We start from the raw sequence: 23,521 nt of genomic DNA, 5'->3' as shown, positions 1-23,521 counted from the left end.
CAAACAATCTTGAATGACAACTTGTGTTTGTTATGAAGAATGAATGCATTAAGACATGTAAGGCATTTAAGATAGTATCTGGCACATAGTAAGTGCACAGTAAATGAGGCAGATGGTAGTGTTGTTATTGGTGGTTTTATTATTTTTAGATTATACTGCACTGAGATGGAATATTTGGTCTCTGATTTTCTGGGTTGTCTGACTCTGCAGTTGGTCCTGTTACATTATTTTAGATATGATGTCTCCAAGCATGCTTATATTTGCATATTTTCACACATATGCATGAGAGAGACAGACAGTAAAGGAGAAAGAGATGATGAGAAACATAAACTCTGGTTGCATCACCTTAGTTGTTCATTGATTGCTTCTTGAGCATGCCTTGACTGAGGTCTCCAGCCAAGGCAGTGAACCCTTGCTCAAGCCAGCGACCTTGGGGTTCAAGCCAGTGACCACAGGATCATGTCGATGAAACCACACTCAAGCTGGTGAACCCGTGCCCAAGCCTGCAATCTCAGGGTTTGCAACCTGGGTCTTTAGTGTCCTAGGTTGATGCTCTATCCATTGCACCACCACCAGTCAGGGTTGGAGCTTTTTCTTATAACATCCATTGGCCCAACCATCACTACCACTGTCACTAACCATGTGGCATACTCAAGCTGTGATCTCTAAAAGCATATAGAAAATAGAGGAGCTGATTGTAGGAGAAAAATGAAGCAGAGCTCTGGTTGCTGTAGAAAATTCTTTCTGTGTAATAATAGTTTAGTCTCTGGTTTTCGGATCAGTATAGTCCCTGTATTGCTAAACTGAGGACAGCTGGTAGAAGTGAATCACAAGCTTTCCCATCTTTTTAGGTGTTTTCATTGTCTGGATCAGAGGGCAGAGTATATGTAGGCTACTAGTATGCTTCTTAGCTTAAGTCCATCTTCCATCAGGAACCAGCAGAAACTCCTTCCCCAGTAGCAGCTGGCAGTCGTTCCCCCCTCCCCACCCCTGTTTCCCTAGTTATTGGAACTCTTAGTGCTTTTATGGAGCTTCATGGATATTTTAATGGGCATTTGTAAATAGTGGGTATCAAACATTGCTAGCTCACTGCCTATTAATCCACAATTCCCAGGATATAATTGATCATCTCACTAAAGTAGGGGTCCCCAAACTTTTTACACAGGGGGCCAGTTCACTGTCCCTCAGACCGTTGGAGGGCCGGACTATAAAAAAAACTATGAACAAATCCCTATGCACACTGCACATATCTTATTTTAAAGTAAATAAACAAAACGGGAACAAATACAATATTTAAAATAAAAAAACAAGTAAATTTAAATCAAGAAACTGACCAGTATTTCAATGGGAACTATGGGCCTGCTTTTGGCTAATGAGATGGCCAATGTGCTCCTTTCATTGACCACCAATGAAAGAGGTGCTCCTTCCGGAAGTGCAGCGGGGGCCGGATAAATGGCCTCAGGAGGCCGTATGTGGCCCGCGGGCCGTAGTTTGGGGACCCCTGCACTAAAGACTTCAGAGAGAAGGCACAAATGTCCTTGACTTTTCCATTGTCCTTCATTACTTCTGGCTTTGCATCCCTTTCCATTCTGGGAATCTTATTTTGACCCATAATCTCATTTTACCCAACATACAAGTCCTCTTCTTTTTTGTAAAAAACAAACAAACCCAAAAACAAAAAACAAAAAAACACCTGGCCAGGGCACACAGGAGAAGTGCCCATCTGCTTCTTTGCCATTCCCCCTCTCCTTTCTCTCTGTCTCTTTCTTCCCCTCCAGCAGCCAAGTTTCCATTGGAGCAAAGTTGGCCCGGGCTCTGGGGATGGCTCCATGGCCTCCAATTCAGGCGCTAGAATGGTTCTGGTTGCAGTGGATTAACGCCCCAGATGGGCAGAGCATCAAGGCCTGGTGGGCATGCCAGGTGGATCCTGGTGGGGCACATGCGGGAATCTGTCTGTCTTAACCCCCCCCCACTGGCTTCTCACTTCTGAAAAAAACAAAAAACAAAAAACAAAACAAAACAAAACTGTATTTTACTTTCCCAAAGCTTTCACCTCTTCTGCAAAGAAGGAGGCTGAGGGCAAAGGAAAGCTGACTGAACCTGGGCACTGGCTGTCAGGGTGTGCGAGTGAGGAGGACTGTGGGGCGAGGACACTGCTTTCTGTCTTCCTATCTGAGTGGAGAGTCCAAGTAAATTACAGAAAGCGGGCAGGAGGAAGGCAACCATCTTGCAGAGATCTCTGGTAAGGTCGTGATATTGTTTGTAGATCCTAGGCTGATTAGGGGCCTCTTACCTAATAAAATATTAAAAAACGGCTTGTGTTGTTGCTGCTTTTAAATATTCTTCCCGAGGTGTATCTCCCTTCTTGTATTAGCTTTTGAAATCTTGATACTGTGCACTCGGATTGACCTATCTGACCTACTTTCAACTCTTTAGAGCATTCTTATTTACCTTTCCATCACCTGTGGAATTCTGGACTTGGTTTATTTATCCCTTTGTCACACTCCAATATGGTTACATATAGGCAGCCTCCAACTTGCACACAGGGTGAAATCTCCAAGTTCATTCTGAAGTCAATTGTTTGGAAGGTGACATGCATAGAAGAAAAAAAATGTTATTAATGATTGTTATATTTCTAGGCCAGTTCACATAAGTTTTGTTTTGTTCTGTTTTACCTTTAATGTACTACAACTGTGGTCCATATGCAATGAAAAGTAGAAATCTAACTAATTCAGAAAAAAAAAGAAATATGGGTCAATGGAATAAGAAATGCTTGATATTGACTGTAGGATGGCCCTGGAATCAAGGGAGCAGGATTGGATGAGGTCTATGGGACTTTCATGGAAGCTCTCAAAGGGACTTTCATGGACTTCGGAAGGCTAGAGAAGGTCATAACACTAATTCTTTATTATTTCTAACTTTACTTCAAAACTGATGGCTTTCATTAGTAATGACTTCTATATAATGAGTATCTACGGTGTGTCAGGCACTGTGCCAGATTCACTTCATCCTCCTCATTTCATCTTCACAAAAGCACTATGAGGTAAAATACTATAATGACCTTTATTTTACAGATGAGGAGACTGAAATTCAGAAAGTTAATGAGGTTGATGACGGTTACTCGGATAGCATAACAGGAAAGCAAGTCAATGGTTTTCCGTTCCCCAAACTCGTGCTTTACAGTATGTACCTGGCCACTCTTTTTTTTTTTTTTCCTTATCTAGGTATGCCATGAGCACTACTCTTAGGCCTATCAGCCATGATTAGGGATGTTTGTTATTTCACAAAGGAAACAAAGATCAGAGAAATCAAGAGCAGTGGAGGGAGGAAAAAAAAAAGGGAAGAAAGCAGAGTTTTGCTAGGCAAGAGTTCAACTAAAAAATCAAGTATAGCAATGCTTTTCAACTGTACTGTGTATACAAATCACCAGGTGCTTGTTAAAATGCAGATTATTACTCAGCAGGTCTGGGGAAGGGCCTGAGGTTCTGCATTCCTATCAAGCTCCCAGGTGATATTGCTCCTGTTGGTTCATGGGCACATTTGAATAGAACGGCCATATGGTGTAAATGATAAATGGACAAAAAATTTAAGTAGCACCTCATTTATAATTTAATGAGGATTAGCTTTTATACTAGAAAGTCACCGATTACTCTCTTTTCTCCTGTAGGCTGTCTCCATGCCATTGCTTCTGCTTTGGGTCTGCCTATCTGTTTCAGCTTATGCTCAACTTTTTTTTAATACAGGTGTTAAAGACATATGAGCATCTTCTACCACTTTGAGCTCTCAAGCAAGCATTAGTTCTCTCTACACAAGCTAAATCTCTGGCTTTGGGGTCCCAGGTTTCAGCAGCCGTTCTTAGCTCTCTATCACTAGGACTGGTCTCATGACATATAACACTGCTGTCCCAGCTCTTTTAAATTTCCTTTCTCAGAGCTACTGCCTACATCTGGAGTAGGAAATAGCCTGGCTTTTTAAAGAGTCCAGATACTTATTTTTTCTGCATAGTTGAAGTAATACCAAGGATTAGTTTAAGGCAGCTATTGAAAAGGTTCTTGCAGAGTTTTCCCACCAATTCCAGAAAGCCAGTAAAATTTGTTTCCTGGAGGGTTATTTGCTTTACCTTGCCACCTTCTTTCCTCCCTCCCCTTAAAATTTTGATTGTAAGCATTTTGAGCCATTCAAATTTTTCTTCTATTTTTAGATTCTCTGACTCACTCTTCCCCAATAACAAGAGTCAGGGAGGGCCTTCTATTCTAGCCAAGCTCTACTTTTTAAAGGAGGAAATAGTCTCTCACAGTGTCCACAAATCAGCTTGATGATCTGTAGCCCACAATGACTTGATTGTTTTTCCATATTCTCTCCCTCTAACTGTGGCCTTTCTAATTCCCTTAGGAGGTAAGTGTTCATCCAGCCTCCACTTGAATACACTAGATAGGTTCACATTTCATCATTGGTTAAATAAAAAAAAAGTGTGCTGAAAAATACTTGCAATCTTCTTTTTGCAACTTCTAACCATTAATTTAACTTTTACCATATGGAGCAGAAATAACTCTTCAAATGTTTCACAACGACTGTCATATCCTCCTTTAACTATCTCTTTGCTAGACCAAACTTGCCCAGTTCCTAATCAGCAGTTGGTAGTTTCTTGACCCTGATGTAGATGCACTACAGTTTATAATGTTCACTTTAAAGTAAGGTCCTAGAAAAGGACATACTCCTCCATGTGCGGTTTGACCAGTACTGAGTCCATTAGGATTATTCCTTCTCATGCTTTTCTAATGCAATTTTACAATCATATTGGCTTAAAGAATATATTACTTATTCACAGTTATCAAGTATCTACTTTGGGTCAGATACTTAACATCTACTAAGTAACCTCTCTGAAGGTTCAGTGGTAGAGGTTCTCTGTTCTCTCTTACCCTGTGGGGCCAGGAGATGATACAGCTACCCTCTTCCATTTCTCCCCACTGTAATCTACTGTTCCCCAGCTCTCTCACTTATACTCTCCCCAAGTTTGGCCACCATCCTGAGTGACATTAATGTCCTTGTAAATGACCCATCTACAAGCTTCATCCTTTCAATTATTTTCACCTCCACTCCACTTCACCAACCTATTCCCACGATACACCTTATTCATAGCAGATAACCTCACTTCTTATTTCATTGTGCAAATCTAGGCCATCAGATGATAACTTTCATTTTCTTGCCCTCATCCTACCCTGCCACAGAACCGTGTCCCTACACATTTTTTTAATATTGCAGAGGTTAGGCATAACTTCTCCTGTTCAAGGTTAATTCATCTACTTATGCTTTGGAGCCAATTGTCTCTCACCTTCTTGGGGACTTTTCTTCATCAGTTATTCCCTCTCTTATCTATATCTTCAACCACCCTTTTTTTTAAAATTGGCTATTTCCCATCAGCATTTAGTGTGCTCAACTTTCTCCTATTATAAAAGAAACAAACAAAAATCTACTTTGATTCCGTCTCCAACTGGTGCTAACCCTATTTCTTCCCTTTCATAATCAAAGAAGCTCTTCAAAAGAGTATTCTATAGTTGCTGTCTTCATTTTCTTATCCCCATTCAAAACTAAACTCTGCCCCACTCCCACCCTGTCTGGCTTTTCTGAACCCAGAACACCACTGTTAACTGCTCTTATTAAGGAAGACGATGACATCTGACTGCCAATCCAACTAACAAATTTAAGTCTTTATCTTACTGGACTTTTCTCTGCTGCATTTAACATAATTGTTCACTCTTATTCTACTTCTATCTTCATGCTTCTTTTGAAAGTGCCTACTCCTCGGCTTTGGGGATGCTGCTCATCTCCTGGTCCTTCTCCTTCCTCTCTGGTTACTTTTTATTATGCTCCTTTGTGGACTTTCCTTTGACATCTCTTAAATACTGGTCTTCTCATTCTATACCCTTTCCCTAAATCATCTTATTTATTTCCATGGTTTTATCTATTGCGTTGTTGATGCCTTACTGTATATATCTATATCTTCAACCTTCTCTTATGAGCCCCAAATCTGAATACTCAATTGAAACTAAACATGTAGGACATAGTATGTCTCACAGTACCTCAAAAACAAACTCAGTATGTCACAAATTTATCTTCTTTACTCCAATCTGCCACTTTTCAATTTTGGTATCTAAGACCGAATCTGCACAGTTGTCCAGGCTTCAAACTGGGAAGTCATCCTAGACTCTGTTCAACCAGTCACCAAGCCCTGCTAAGTCTGTCTTCTAAGTATCTATTGATATATCTTTTATTTATGCTACCACAGCACATTAGTCCAGACTCTTCATCATCTTTTTTTAAACTACTTAAATAGCTTTTCAATCTGTCTCCTACCTCTTGGCCTACTCTCCTTTGTTCTGTTCTTCATACAGATGCCAGAATGAGTTTTGTGTAATGCAAGTCAGGTATCACTCCTATGCTTCAAGCCCTATCATGGCTCCTCACTACTTACTGGTAGAGTCAAAGCTAGTCCACATGCCTTACAAGGGCCTTTCACAATATATCTGTGCTTATTCTTCTAGTCTTATCTCCTGTTATCTTTTCTTTATCCTCTTGCCCAAATTCTATCAAACTAAACACACCCCATCATGTCTCCATGCCTTTGTGCACACTGTCCTCTCTGCCTAGAATGATCCCTTGTCTTCTAATGAAACACTTATTCAGTTTACAAAATTAGACTTGGAGTAGGTCTGAATAGGCGCACAAAAAATTAGTGACAGTAATTTGCCTCTGCAGATAACTAGGTAGCTGGGGCACAGGGGTAAGAGGCAGACTTACTTTTCCCATCATCTTGTACTTGCATTTTGCACCATAAATCTGAATTGGTTATTCAGAAAATATATTAAGTGATCGCTTTTTCAAAAAGACTCAGGGATTGTGTCCTCTAGAAAGTTGTTTTTGCTCTCTGTATTTTCTCCCCCTTCTCTGTGCTACTCCTGGGCCTAGTAATCATGTTACTTTGAAATTTATCTTTTAATTTGTCTGTCTCCCCAGATTATGAGTTCCCTGATGGAAGGGATTGTGTCTTATTTTTGGTTATTTCCCCAGAATATAGCATAGTGTTCTATGAATGTATGTTGAATGAATGAAGAAAGGAGTGAAGAAATGAATGAAGTATGGGATGGCTCAATTATAAAACAGAGCTCCCAAGCCTTTGCTCTTTCCTGATCTTCTTTACTCTGTTCCTCTGTCATGTATTGAATCTAAAAGTAATACTTTACTTTTATTCTTAAGTGTTATTCATCACTTTTATCAGTTTGGGTTCAGCATCATCCAAGGCTGCATAGATAATACTTTCTATTTCCTTCCTTCCTTCCTTCCTTCCTTCCTTCCTTCCTTCCTTCCTTCCTTCCTTCCTCCCTCCCTCCCTCTTTCCCTCCTCTCTCTCCCTTCCTTCCTTCCTTCCTTCCTTCCTTCCTTCCTTCCTTCCTTCCTTCCTTCCTTCCTTCCTTCCTCCCTCCCTCCCTCCCTCCCTCTTTCCCTCCTCTCTCTCCCTTCCTTTCTTCCTTCCTTCCTCCCTTCCTTCCTCCCTCCCTCCCTCCCTCTTTCCCTCCTCTCTCTTCCTTCCTTCCTTCCTTCCTTCCTTCCTTCCTTCCTTCCTTCCTCCCTCCCTCCCTCCCTCTTTCCCTCCTCTTCCTTCCTTCCTTCCTTCCTTCCTTCCTTCCTTCCTTCCTTCCTTCCTTCCTTCCTTCCTTTATTCACTTTATTGGGGTAGCATTGGTTAATAACATCACATAAATTTCAGATATATAACTTTATCATATGACATATGTACACTGTATTGTATGGTAACAACTCTAATGTTTACTCTTCATTTGTCACCTTGTATATGATCCTCTGTACCTTCCAGTTCCTTTCAAAGTCCTTACCTTTGTGTTAGTGGCAGATTTTTTTTAAATATTTTATTTATTGATTTTTAGAGAGAGGAGATAGAGAGAAAGAGAGAGAGAGAGAGAGAGAGAGAGAGAGAGAAGGGGGAGGAGCAGGAAGCATCAACTCCCATATGTGCCTTGACCAGGCAAGCCCAGGGTTTTGAACCGGCAACCTCAGTGTTCCAGGTCGACGCTTTATCCCACTGCACCACCACAGGTCAGGCCAGTGGCAGATTTCATATGAATTTATATGTCTTATTCTGAGTGACAGAATCACAGAATTGAAATAATTTGGCTAACATTTCTTGTTTATTGAATATCTACAGTGTATCCAGCACCATGCTAGATGTCTCTACATATGACATTGTGACAACATTTGATACAAAACAGCTGTGCAGATGAGAGCATTGAAATCGGTATGGTTAAGCACTTTGCTCAGGGTCATATTGCAAGTAAGTGGTGAAGTTGAGATTTGAACTGGGGTCTTTTGACTTCAAAATTCATGCTTGATTCTTAACACTACACTGATTTAAAAGGAACCTGTCCACTGTTTGACTACCTGGGAAGGGGTACTCCAGGGTTGGCTTGAACCCTTTGGTGTCTAGTGCTCATTGCGCTTCAAGGCAACCCATCCCAGCTTTGGACTGCTCTGCTTGTTTTAAAAGCCCTTGTTTGTAGTAAGAAAAATTATAAAGGAGTCAAACAAGACACTACTAAGAATAGAACTTTTTGACTGACTGCTAGAACTTCCCTTCTAGTCTGACACCAAACCATTTGTCTGTTCAACTAGTAGCTACAAACACATCTCAACAAACAGCTGAAGCATCCAGTCTGTATTTTGCCATCTCATCTACAAGGAGATTATGGGAAACTTTGTCTAACACTTGGATAAAATGAAATCTACTATAGCTATCACATTCCCTGATCTGCCAATCTAGTAACTAGATTATTTTTTTAAGGAAATGAAGTCTGGGAGAGATATTTATTTTTTAGTGGGCAATTTGTCAATGATTCAAAGTAATGAGTTTCCAGTGGCAGACTTTCAGACATCATTGAGAAGCTGTCAGGAATATCATGTTTGAACACTGAGCTTCCCACTGCCCTTCAAATCACATCTAAATAGGCAGGGGTTCCCATTCTCATTGTTCTGAGTTGTACAGCACTGTTTGCACCTGGTTTTATTTAGGCTTCCACTTCAGTTTTCTATGCTTTCATTTTTCTTTGACTACATTCTGCCCTTGCACATATTTTCTCTGTCTGGTTCATTCCCTAGATTTCTACATCCTTCCCCAATACACACACACACACACACACACACACACACACACACACACACTTTGTATTTTCAGAATCAGTGCATTGCAGCTCCTCCTCTGGAAGCTCTTCCTGCTCCGATGTTCTCAAGTTGAGTAATTACGTCTCCTCTTGTGGGATGTAGCAGAAAGTACACACAGTGTCCATCATGAAGTAGATCCCCAGAAAATGTTAGTTGCCGGTACCTCCTTTCTTTCCTCTATGTTTATCTCTAAAATAGTATTGATCACACTGTATTGTGTTTCTTGTTTACTTCTTTGGCTTCATTACCAATTCTGAACTCATGTGTTCATTCATTTAGCAGATATTTATTGCCTGTTTAATGTGTCACATGATTTTTAATGTGAGGTACTAGAGATGCAATTATTTCTGAAAATTACTTTTGCTGTGCCTTTTTCATTGATATATTCATAGCACCTAGCATAGTGCCTGGTAAAAAAAAGAGTGCTCATTAAATGTTTGTTAAGAAAAGTCTCCAAGTGTGGTCTTTGGACATCTTGCACTTAGATCACTAAGGGGTGCAGGTTAGATGTTAAATGTAAGTGCTAGGATCTTGCTCTAGATCTACTGAGTCAGAATCTCTTAAGGGTGGACTGTAAGAATCTACATTTTACCTGGTTTGCAGGGTTTTTTAAAATAAAATTGGGGAATCATTACGAAATAGCAGAGGTGGGAGAGTGTTAATGCTTATTTTTGAAAAATACAGCTAAAACCAATTGAATCATTTTTAATGCTCTTACCAAAATAGGAAAATTAATAAAGGAAAAAAAGAGTATTATTTAAAATTCTCTGGGAAGATTTTTAAAAACAAGCTTGGAATATTGAAGTAGTTAAATAAGAGTCCTTCTAAAGTTTAATATGACAAGTGGAATTTTTGTTAATAAAATCTAATCTTAATTTAGGTCAAATTTATGATATCAGAGAATTTTCATTTTTATAGAGCTATTTGTATACTTGATAGTATACTCTTTGTCTAACCTAACTACAATATGTTGATTCCTTTATTGTAGACTTGAATCAAAAATTTATTATTTTAAATTATGAAAGAGTATGTTACAACTATTTTTGTGCTTTGATCCTAATTATATATCTCACCTATCTGATGTCTAGTCCTTGATCAGGAATGACAGTAGTACCCATTCTCCATGAAAATTTCATCCATTTTTACTGTTTTATGCCATATTTTCCAATAATATACTGTTATTAAATATATTCTTTGGTGATAGATTAAGTATGTAAGATCTGAGTTAACCAAAGACAGGATAACTTCCCTTTCAGGAAAACTTGCAAAGTTGCATCTCATGATCACGTTCTTGGGATCTGAAATTTTCCATTTGGGATTTGCCTTGACATGATCTTCCTGGTAGAAAGCTGAGGTATCCATGCATCTTGGCACAAACCTTTTACTATCCACAGGTTTTTTTTTGTTTGTTTTGTGTTTTTTTTTTAGATTTTTTATTTATTCATTATAGAGAGGGGGGAGAGAGAGAGAGAAGGGGAGAGGAGCAGGAAGCATCAACTCCCATATGTGCCTTGACCAGGCAAGCCCAGGGTTTTGAACCAGCAACCTCAGCATTTCTAGGTTGACGCTTTATCCACTGCGCCACCCCAGGTCAGGCCTATCCACAGGTTTATATTTATTCTTCCTTCCTTGTAACTTTATATGTTTTATTTAATTTAAGATTTTTGTTAAGTGTCACTGCTGCTCTGGGCACCATGTCCAAGAACCTGAAAATTCTGTACAGCGACTCCTACCTAGAGCTGAGCAAGGACCAAGACCAGCATTTCAGTGGTGATGACAAAGAGCATGAAAAATTACTGAAGGAAAGCAGCACTCTGTATGTGAGGAATCTTTCCGTTTATACAACCGAAGAGCAAATATTTGAGCTCTTTAGTAGATGTGGCAATATCAGGAATGTATTTATGGGCTGGGATTAAAGTAAAGAAAATGGCATGTGGTTTCTGGTTTGTAGAATACCACAAAGGAGCTGATGCTGAAAATGCCATGTGATTCCTAAATGGGACCCTGTTAGATGACCGAGTCATCCACACAGATTGGGATCTAGGCTTTGGAGAGGGAAGACAGTATGGCTGTGGCCAATCTGGGGGCCAGGCAAGAGATGAGTTTCATGAAGACTTTGATGCTGGTAAAAGAGACTTTGGAAAAGAGGCTCAGGCCCAGAAGAATAGAAGAACCTCTTAGAGAAAAATCGGCAGTTCTAGACCCTCAAAAAGTCTTTTAAAGATCAACCTCAGGTAAGCAAATAGCTCACGATCTCACAAGTTTAAATTACTTTATTGACCGATCAGAAATCGTTTTGATGTATTTTTCTCTCTAAACAGTTATTAAATGGTACAAACAAAAACATCGTTTTATCCTTGTAATTTGAGGTTGTCGATTACCAGGTTGACCAATAACTCCTCAAAAGTAAAATGTTTCGTCCCCATTTCTACTCCCCCCTCTATTGTCTGATGGACACATGATGTAGTGTGCAGATGATGTTTTATTGAGTTGCACACCTGAACCTCTACCTCATGAAGTTCAATAAAAATTAAGATAAATTAAAAAAATAAAAGGTTATTCACGGATAAATTAAGTATGTAAGATCTGAGACAAGCAAAGCAAAAATTCACTTTCAGAAAGATGTCAGTTGGATTTTATGATCATGTTCCCAGGACCGAAAAACTATAATTTGTTTTAGAGCTTGCATAAAATAAAGTTAAATAAATGGAAATTAAAAAAATATCAAAGGAATACAAACACATTATTTTAAAACAAACAATTTAAGAAGAATTTGTAATGAAAATATAAATCTTCCTGCCTCACATCTTTCTACCCTAGACTTATTTTCTGAGTAATAGATTTAAATTTTTTAGCAGTCTTTTTTTCCCCCCTTTCTGGGTAATTTTCTCCAAATTTCTAAATAACATGACTTTCTGTACTCTTTACAGTATTTTTATTTTAATCATCAGCTATTGACTTCCTGCTTTCACAGATAAAGATTTAGCTCATTTACTCTCCCATTTGCATATCTCTTCATTTTAATATAGTTTATAATACTTTGCATAGTGATTTCCAACCTTTGTTTCTCACGCACTCATAAACTAATTACTAAAGAAAAAGGGGCCCTGACCTCTTCTTCTTTAGTAACTAATTTATTTGTGCCATGAGATGAAAATGGTTGTATTTAGTCAGGAGCACTGACCTTAGTAATTAGTGTGTTTGTGCCATGAAAAAAAAGGTTGAAAATCACTTGGTTAGATTATGCTGCAGTAAAAAACAACCCAAAAAGCCTTAGTAGTTTTAAATCACTAAAGTCAGTTCTTTTTTTTTTTTTTTTTTTTTTTCTGAAGCTGGAAACGGGGAGAGACAGTCAGACAGACTCCCGCATGCGCCCGACCGGGATCCACCGGGCACGCCCACCAGGGGCGATGCTCTGCCCACCAGGGGGTGATGCTCTGCCCCTCCAGGGCGTGGCTCTGTCACGACCAGAGCCACTCTAGCGCGCCTGGGGCAGAGGTCAAGGGGCCATCCCCAGCGCCGGGGCCATCCTTGCTCCAATGGAGCCTCGCTGCGGGACGGGAAGAGAGAGACAGAGAGGAAGGAGGGGGAGGGATGGAGAGGCAGATGGGCGCCTCTCCTGTGTGCCCTGGCCGGGAATCGAACCTGGGAATTCCGCACGCCAGGCCAACACTCTACCACCGAGCCAACCGGCCAGGGCCTAAAGTCAGTTCTTCACACTATATTTAATTATCTTTTTGTTTTATTTATTTATTTATTTATTTATTTATTTATTTATTTATTTATAGGTACAGAGAGAGAGTCAGAGAGAGGGACAGATAGGGACAGACAGGAACGGAGAAAGATGAGAAGCATCAATCATCAGTTTTTCTTTGCAGCTCCTCAGTTGTTCATTGATTACTTTCTCATATGTGCCTTGACTGTGGGCCTTCAGTACACCGAGGAACCCCTTGCTGGAGCCAGCAACCTTGGATCCACGCTGGTGAGCTTTGCTCAAGGCAGATGAACCCGTGCTCAAGATGGCGACCTCGGGGTCTCGAATGGGTCCTTCCGCATCCCAGTCCGACGCTCTATCCACTGCACCACCACCTGGTCAGGCTCTTCACACTATATTTATTTATTTTATTTATTTTATTTTTTATTATTTATTCGTTTTAGAGAGGAGAGGGAGAGACAGAGAGAGAGGAGAGAGAGAGAGAGAGAAGGGGGGGAGGAGCTGGAAGCATCAACTCCCATATGTGCCTTGACCAGGCAAGCCCAGGGTTTCGAACCGGTGACCTCAGCATTTCCAGGTCGATGCTTTATCCACTGCGCCACCACAGGTCAGGCTTCACACTATATTTAAATTGCTAATTTCCTGAGGGCTCTGTATCATGTCATGGTCGTCATCCTGGTGCCCAGAAGGCATATCCACTGTCGTTAGTATAAATCAGTTATGGCAATTCCCTCTCTTTTGCTTGTGATTGGTTTAGGAATCCAGGTTTAAGTCAATCAAAGATTGACAATCACATGATGATTAGTTAATAAAAAGCTCAGGGTGGACAACAAACAATGGAGACCTAACAAGACTGAAATGAAAGATTTTTAGTTTATTCTTGAAGGAGAGATTGTCTCTCTTCTTCCACTTGATGTGACTAAGCATGTATATAAATGATTATTACAATCAGCCTTCTTCTGGAGAAACAAGACTTAGGATGAATTGGATACTTTAGATAATAAAAAAAGAAAGACCAAAGAAACTGTGTCCTTCATGAAATTATCCAGCTGCTGAATCAACTAACCTTACAACACACACTATGCCTGGATGTTCTATTAGGTGAGATAAAGCATTATTTTATTGTGTCAGCCACTTTGTTAACATACAGGTGAAAACACACTGATACCAAACATTCTTTCTTAATTTCATCCTTGTGTAAAGGATTTAAATTGCTCCCTTGTTAACCCAAGCATATATTTCCAGGGTTTATGAATTTTCATCTGGAAAGTTAGAGAAATCACCTTTTACTCCCGATTATTTCACCTTGTGACCCAAGGTCATCCTCTGCTCAATAAAAATCTTTCTTAGATAGGAGAGAAAGGGAAGTGCCAATTTTTATGAGGTGACTATTAGGTGCTAGGCACTTTGCTAGGGGCTTTAAAACACAATCTCACTTACACTTAAAAATTTGGTGCCCATTACCTAGGTGAAGAAACTGAAGACTGTGGATCAAATCAAGGGAGTATATGTCAAAGTTGGTACCCTTAATCATGGAACTCTATTGCCTCTTTCCCTTACCTTTAGTCAGGCCACTAGGTCCAAACCTGTGAGTTTCCTTTTTTCTCAGGAAATTGTCCCATTTACTACATCATATCTGAGCTCTCTGTCTCTCAAGCACATTTCTTATGTGTGTTCTCCTTTGTGCCTTGCCGTCCAGGATCACTCAAGCCCCACATCTAATGCAACCCAAACATATTGATATTTATCATTACTTTCTGGGAGAGAGAAGAACATCTGGCATGCATTTCTGGCCAATTTAGCTTACTAAATTGCAGCAATAAAGTTTACTATTTTTTTAACATCTTTATGTTAATTCCCTAAAATAGAAAAAAGAGAATTTATGATCAATTAATATTTGACAAAGGAAACAAGAACATACTATGGAGTAAAGACAATCTCTTCAATAAATGGTATAGAGACAATGAGACAGGTACGTGAAAAATAAAACCAGACCAGGAACATACACAATACACAAGAATAAATTCAAAATGAATAAAATAATTCAATGTAAGTCATGAAACCATAAAATATACTAGAAGAAAACATAGACAGTAAAATCTTAGACATCTCTTATAATATTTTTACTGATATATCTCTTTGAGCAAGGAAAAATATAAACAAATGGAACTACATCAAACTAAAAAGTTTTGGCACAGTGAGAGAACTATCAACAGAATAAAAAGGGAACCCACTGAATGGGAGAACATATTTGCCAATGATATATCTGATAAGGGGTTAATTTTCAAAATACATTAAGGACTTATACAACTCAACACCAGAAAGACAAACAACCCAATTAAAAATGGGCAAAGGACCTGAATAGACACCTCCAAAAAAGACATACACATGGTCAATAAATATATGAAAAAAAATGCTCAACATTATTAATCATTATAGAATATAAAGTGAAACCACAATGAAATATTACCTCATGCCTACCAGAATGGTTATCATTAATAAATAAAAAAACGTGCTGGCAAGGATGTGAAGAAAAGGGAACCCTCCTGCACTGTTGGTGAGAATACAGACTGGTGCAACCACAGCTGAAAACAGTACAGTTTCCTCAATTTAAAACTTGAACTGGAGAGTGACGTCACGGAAATGGCGCCGTGAGAAGCGCGACCGACAGCTCTCCCCTAACTCACAACAAATTTAGCAACTAGAAACAGAAAAATTTATCCTCGGAGCATTCCGGAGTTCCACACAAACTGAAAGCAAAAGGACTGTTATCACTTGAATCTGAGAGACGAGGGTGTGGAGGAAGCTACCGCAGCGACGCTCATTCAAGCCGCCAGGGAGTGCGCCTGCGGTGAGTCAGCCCATATACTTGGGAACCACAAGCCGCTGCGAGCGGCCGACCGCGAGCCGGGAACCCCTGCGAACCGCCACCGTGAGCTGCCGCGAGCCCCCGCGAACCGCCACCGCAAGCGGCCGCCACGAGCCCCAGCGCGCGCGCCCGGTCCGGTTGAGCACCGCTGATGTTCCCAGCGGCCCGCACACTGCGAGTGGGGGTCGCTGGCCACCAGTGCCCGGAGCGCGCCATTCGCGTGCGTGCCTTGGGCATTCCACGCGCCCAGGGCGCCCTACTGGCCCGCACACCCAGGGGGCTCCATTATCCTGCGCCTGGTGCGGTCCAGCCGCCAGCGGCGGGGCCAGCGGGAGAGGCTTGGGAGATTCTCTCCGTGGGCGGGGCACCTCACCCAGCCATTCAAGCTAACAATCAAGCGTTGGGGGAGGGGCGCGTGCAGGCAGCCTAAAATACCTTCGGAAACACAGCTGCGACCCAATCACTGAAATTAGCTTAACCCATAAAATCTGCGCACCCTCGGTTCTAATTGATAAGATCTCTCTCAGTTCAGCGATCCAAGACAAGAGGCATGATATTTTTTAGTGCCTCTCGCTAAAGGGGCGGGGGCAACTTCTGATTGATAGAGCCTCCATATTCAGGGATAAACGCTAACAAGAAGGACTTGGCAGATAATAAGGTCTATACTACACTAGTCGTAAGCAGAGACTAGTGCCTCTTCTTCCCTGCAAAAACAGGCTACAAAGTGTGGAAAGCCTGGGTTGAGAGGTCCAACTAAATGATAGGCGCTGAACAGTCACCTTGACAACAATTGACTCCCACCCCCGCCTGATTACACTGGAGGCCCTGACTGTCAGAGCCTTTCCCAAAGCCTTGCACTGAGTGGGGATAGAGTGGGGATTTCCCAGCTCTTTGAGCCTCTTACTCCCCAGGCAGAAGCAGTTGCAGCCTTATAGCTGGATCACCAGGCTGCTAATTCAGAAAGGGGGGACTAGGAGAGAGAATCCAGGAAAGCAAACTCTCTCATCGTTGGACCCTGCAAACGCCAACAAGCCTTTACTTCCAGCAAGACTAAAGCCAATTATATGACATTGCCATAGAATCCCATCAACTGCAAATCCCTACCTAAGAGTGACACAGGGGCAGAGCCTGGGGTACAGAGTCACCGACTAGGAAGAGGGAGAGAAAAGAAAAAGGAAGAAGTTAACCTCTCAAAATCAAGAAAAACCCACAGACTTTACAACTTGATCCATTAATTTTTTTTTGTTGTTGTTGTTGTTTGTTTCTTCTATCTTTTTGCCTTTTTTTCCTCCACCTCGGTCCTTCTATTCTCTGCCCATCTTATGCTTCCCCTTTCTTGAACTACACTACCCATGAGTGTTGCATTTTATTTTTCTTCTTCATCTTCACCCTCCTTTAAGGTTATACTCCAAAACACTTAACACTCACTCTCTCCTCTTTTGTTTTTTTTTTGTCTTGCTTTATTTTGTTTTTTTCTCCTCCTATTTTATTTCTTCCTTCGTTTTTCTCTTTTTCTTATTTTTTCCTTTCTATTCGTTTTTTCTTTTCTCATTTTACTTTCCTCCCATATAATCCTCAATCACGAACAAATTAGTTAATTTGGGACTCAAGGCTTTTTTTTGGCTTTATTTCTCTTTTTTGCTTTTGTTTTTATTTTTTTTTCTCTTGTTTGTTTATTTTTGTGGCATTTTGGGTCCTCCCAACCCAAGGTCTCCATTGTATTTAGTCTTCGCTCCACTTAATACAACAGATTTTTACTTATTAATTTTATTTTTTCTTCTTTATTATTCTTTTTTGGTCCTTTTTTCTGATTCCCTCTTATCCCTCTCATTATATCTCTTAGTTGACCATCACTTACAAGCAAATCATCTTATGCTTGTCTAAGATTTTCTTCTTCTTTTTTTTTTTTATTTTTTATTTTTTTTTTGCATTTAGTAGATCCCTACTCCCTTTTTTTGCCCCTTGAACTCTTCACCCCAAATCAGGCCCTCCATTATAGGCACGATATTTCCCTGAGGAGGGGAGAGGAGGGAAAGAGAAGAGAGAAAAAAGGGGGAAATAATAAATTATTACTGTTTTTTTTTTTGTGGGGTGTTTTACCCTTTTTTTTTTTCTTTTTACTCCTTATTAACTCTAATTAGTGCTATCAATAAGACCACCCTCAGATGCCGATAAGAAAGAGGAAATCGAATATTATGGATACAAAAGAAAGAGAGGTAACACAAATAGATGTGGAAAAATCTATGGAGAAAAGACTTAACATATTGGAAGCCTTGGAGCTAAATGACAGAGAATTTAAAATAGAAATCTTAAAAATACTCAGAGATATACAAGAAAACACAGAAAGGCAATATAGGGAGATCAGAAAACAGCTCAATGAACACAAAGAATATATTACCAAGGAAATTGAAACTATAAAAACAAATCAAACAGAAATGAAAAACTCAATTCACGAGCTGAAAAACGAGTTAACAAGCTTAGCTAACAGAACAGCCCAGATTGAAGATAGGATTAGTGAAATAGAAGACAAACAACTTGAGGCACAACAGAGAGAAGAAGAAAGAGACTCAAAAATAATAAAAAATGAGAAAGCCCTACAGGAATTGTCTGACTCCTTCAGAAAGAATAACATAAGAATAATAGGTATATCAGAGGGAGAAGAGAAAGAAAATGGAATGGAGAATATACTCAAACAAATAATAGACGAGAACTTCCCAAGCCTGTGGAAGGAACTAAAGCCTCAAATTCAAGAAGCAAACAGAACACCAAGTTTTCTTAACCCCAACAAACCCACTCCAAGGCACATCATAATAAAGATGACACAAACCAATGACAAAGAAAAAATTCTCAAGGCAGCCAGGGAAAAGAAGAGTACAACATATAAAGGAAGGCCTATTAGATTATCATCAGATTTCTCAGCAGAAACTCTACAAGCTAGAAGAGAGTGGACCCCAATATTTAAAGCCCTGAAAGAGAGGAACTTTCAGCCAAGAATACTATACCCATCAAAGCTATCCTTCAAGTATGAAGGAGATATAAAAACATTCACAAATACAGAAAAGATGAGAGAATTTATCAACAGAAAGCCCCCACTCCAGGAAATACTAAGGGGGGTTCTCCAACCAGATTCAAAGAACAAAAGAAAACAACACCACAAGTAACAGCTCCACCAAGAACACAATAAAACCAAACTTAAACTGTGACAACAAAGGAAAAAAAGGGGGGAGAGGATGGAGATTAACAGTAGCAAAGGATGATGAAGTGCAGAAATACTTATAAGATAGGGTACTACAATGAATATGGTAGGTACCCTTTTCATTACTTAATGGTAACCACCCTTAAAAAAACCACCACAAAAACACTTGACTTAAAAAAGGTAGCAACAAAGGAAAGAAGTATGGAACACAAACAAACAAAAACAAATGATAGAAAAACAAAAGAGAAGAATCAAACTAGATACAAAACTAACAGAAAGCAATTTATAAAATGGCAGTAGGGAACCCACAAGTGTCAATAATTACACTAAATGTAAATGGATTAAACTTACCAATAAAAAGACACAGAGTAGCAGAATGGATTAAAAAAGAAAATTCAACTATATGCTGCCTACAAGAAACACATCTAAGCAACAAGGATAAAAACAAATTCAAAGTGAAAGGCTGGAAAACAATACTCCAAGCAAACAACACCCAAAAAAAAGCAGGTGTAGCAATACTCATATCTAATAATGCTGACTACAAGACAGAAAAAGTACTCAGAGACAAAAATGGTCATTTCATAATGATTAAGGGGAAGTTGAATCAAGAAGACATAACAATCCTTAATATATATGCACCAAACCAAGGAGCACCAAAATATATAAGACAGCTACTTATTGACCTTAAAACAAAAACTAACAAAAATACAATCATACTTGGAGACCTCAATACACCGCTGACGGCTCTAGATCGGTCATCCAAACAGAGAATCAATAAAGATATAGTGGCCTTAAACGAAATACTAGAACACCTGGATATGATAGACATCTACAGGACACTTCATCCCAAAGCGACAGAGTATACATTTTTCTCTAGTGTACATGGAACATTCTCAAGAATTGACCATATGTTGGGCCACAAAGACAATATCAGCAAATTTAGAAAAATTGAAATTGTACCAAGCATATTTTCTGATCATAAAGCCTTGAAACTAGAATTCAACTGCAAAAAAGAGGGGGAAAACCCCACAAAAATGTGGAAACTAAACAACATACTTCTAAAAAATGAATGGGTCAAAGAAGAAATAAGTGCAGAAATCAAAAGATTTATACAGACAAATGAAAATGAAAATACGACATATCAGAATCTCTGGGATGCAGCAAGAGCAGTAATAAGAGGAAAGTTCATATCACTTCAGGCCTATATGAACAAACAAGAGAGAGCCGAAGTAAACCACTTAACTTCACACCTTAAGGAACTAGAAAAAGAAGAACAAAGACAACCCAAAACCAGCCGAAGAAAGGAGATAATAAAAATCAGAGCAGAAATAAATGAAATAGAGAACAGAAAAACTATAGAAAAAATCAATAAAACAAGGAGCTGGTTCTTTGAAAAGATCAACAAAATTGACAAACCCTTGGCAAGACTCACCAAGGAAAAAAGACACAGGACTCAAATAAATAAAATCCAAAATGAAAGAGGAGAGATCACCACAGACATCATAGAAATACAAAGAATTATTGTAGAATACTATGAAAAATTATATGCCACCAAATACAACAATCTAGAAGAAATGGATAAATTCCTAGAACAATACAACCTTCCTAGACTGAGTCATGAAGAAGCAGAAAGCCTAAACAGACCAATCAGCAGGGAGGAAATAGAAAAAACTATTAAAAATCTCCCCAAAAATAAAAGTCCAGGCCCAGACGGTTATACTAGTGAATTCTATCAAACATTCAAAGAAGACTTGGTTCCTATTCTACTCAAAGTCTTCCAAAAAATTGAAGAAGAAGCAATACTTCCAAACACATTTTATGAGGCCAACATAACCCTCATACCAAAACCTGGCAAGGATGGCACAAAGAAAGAAAACTACAGACCAATATCTCTAATGAATACAGATGCTAAAATACTAAACAAAATACTGGCAAACCGCATACAACAACATATTAAAAAAATAATACATCATGATCAAGTGGGATTCATCCCAGAATCTCAAGGATGGTTCAACATACGCAAAACGGTTAACGTAATACACCATATCAACAAAACAAAGAACAAAAACCACATGATCTTATCTATAGATGCAGAAAAGGCTTTTGATAAAATACAACACAATTTTATGTTTAAGACTCTCAACAAAATGGGTATAGAAGGAAAATATCTCAACATGATAAAGGCCATATATGATAAACCATCAGCCAACATCCTATTAAACGGCATAAAACTGAGGACTTTCTACCTTAAATCAGGAACAAGACAGGGTTGTCCACTCTCTCCACTCTTATTCAACGTGGTGCTAGAAGTTCTGGCCAGAGCAATCAGACAAGACAAAGAAATAAAAGGCATCCATATCGGAAAAGAAGAAGTAAAGCTATCACTTTTTGCTGATGATATGATCCTATACATCGAAAACCCGAAGGACTCCACAAAAAGATTATTAGAAACAATGAACCAATACAGTAAGGTCGCAGGATACAAAATTAACATACAAAAGTCCATAGCCTTTCTATATGCCAACAATGAAATATTAGAAAACGAACTCAAAAAAATAATCCCCTTCACGATTGCAACAAAAAAAATAAAATACCTAGGAATAAACATAACAAAGAACGTAAAGGACCTATATAATGAAAATTACAAAGCATTGTTAAGGGAAATCGAAAAAGATACAATGAGATGGAAAAATATTCCTTGTTCTTGGATAGGAAGAATAAATATAATCAAAATGGCCATATTACCCAAAGCAATATACAAATTTAATGCAATTCCCATCAAAATCCCTATGAGATTTTTTAAAGAAATGGAACAAAAAATCATCAGATTTATATGGAACTATAAAAAACCCCGAATAGCCAAAACAATCCTAAGGAAAAAGAATGAAGCTGGGGGCATTACAATACCTGACTTTAAACTATATTATAGGGCCACGATAATCAAAACAGCATGGTATTGGCAAAAAAATAGACACTCAGACCAATGGAACAGAATAGAAAGCCCAGAAATAAAACCACATATATACGGTCAAATAATCTTTGATAAAGGGGCCAACAACGCACAATGGAGAAAAGAAAGCCTCTTCAACAAATGGTGTTGGGAAAACTGGAAAGCCACATGCAAAAGAATGAAACTCGACTACAGCCTGTCCCCGTGTACTAAAATTAATTCAAAATGGATCAAAGACCTAAATATAAGACCTGAAACAATAAAGTACATAGAAGAAGACATAGGTACTAAAATCATGGACCTGGGTTTTAAAGAACATTTTATGAACTTGACTCCAATGGCAAGAGAAGTGAAGGCAAAGATAAATGAATGGGACTACATCAGAATTAAAAGTTTTTGCTCAGCAAGAGAAACTGATATCAAAATAAACAGACAGCCAACTATATGGGAACTGATATTTTCAAACGACAGCTCAGATAAGGGCCTAATATCCAAAATTTACAAAGAACTCATAAAACTCAACAATAAACAAACAAACAATCCAATAAAAAAATGGGAAGAGGACATGAACAGACACTTCTCCCAGGAAGAGATACAAATGGCCAACAGATATATGAAAAGATGCTCATCTTCATTAGTTATTAGAGAAATGCAAATCAAAACTACAATGAGATACCACCTCACTCCTGTTAGATTAGCTATTATCAACAAGACGGGTAATAGCAAATGTTGGAGAGGCTGTGGAGAAAAAGGAACCCTCATTCACTGTTGGTGGGACTGTAAAGTAGTACAACCATTATGGAGGAAAGTATGGTGGTTCCTCAAAAAACTGCAAATAGAACTACCTTATGACCCAGCAATCCCTCTACTGGGTATATACCCCAAAACCTCAGAAACATTGATACGTGAAGACACATGTAGCCCCATGTTCATTGCAGCACTGTTCACAGTGGCCAAGACATGGAAACAACCAAAAAGCCCTTCAATAGAAGACTGGATAAAGAAGATGTGGCACATATACACTATGGAATACTACTCAGCCATAAGAAATGATGACATCAGATCATTTACAGCAAAATGGTGGGATCTTGATAACATTATAAGGAGTGAAATAAGCAAATCAGAAAAAAACAAGAACTACATGATTCCATACATTGGTGGAACATAAAAATGAGACTAAGAGACATGGACAAGAGTGTGGTGGTTACCAAGGGTGGCGGGGGAGGGAGGACATGGGAGGGAGGGAGGGAGAGAGTTAGGGGGAGGGGGAGGGGCACAGAGAACTAGATAGAAGGTGACGGAGGACAATCTGACTTTGGGCGAGGGGTTTGCAACATAATTTGATGACAAAATAACCTAGACATGTTTTCTTTGAATATATGTACCCTGATTTATTAATGTCATCCCATTACCATTAATAAAAATTTATTAAAAAAAAAAAAAAAAAAAAAAAACTTGAACTGCCTTTTGACCTAGCAACCTAATTTCTGGGAATATATCTTAAGAAACCCGATACCCTAAATCAAAAGAATATATGGCCTGACCTGAGGTGGCACGGTGGAT

The 23,521-nt window shown here is 39.1% G+C and overlaps 2 protein-coding genes across 2 annotated transcripts in view; both read left to right on the top strand.

The window, feature by feature from the left end:
• The window catches only part of MID2 (midline 2), a 207,035-nt gene that overhangs the window by 368 nt on the left and 183,146 nt on the right, over positions 1-23,521 (top strand). The window lies entirely within an intron of this gene.
• Positions 10,923-11,409, top strand: NCBP2L (nuclear cap binding protein subunit 2 like). The gene is given in 2 exon segments (XM_066250451.1): positions 10,923-11,141; positions 11,143-11,409. Coding segments are annotated over 2 exon segments (486 nt in total).

Source organism: Saccopteryx bilineata, chromosome X, assembly GCF_036850765.1.
Source record: "Saccopteryx bilineata isolate mSacBil1 chromosome X, mSacBil1_pri_phased_curated, whole genome shotgun sequence".
NCBI classification, from domain to species: Eukaryota; Metazoa; Chordata; class Mammalia; order Chiroptera; family Emballonuridae; genus Saccopteryx; species Saccopteryx bilineata.
Note: the sequence above shows the minus strand (reverse complement) of the source record. Positions and strands in the feature narration are given on the sequence as shown.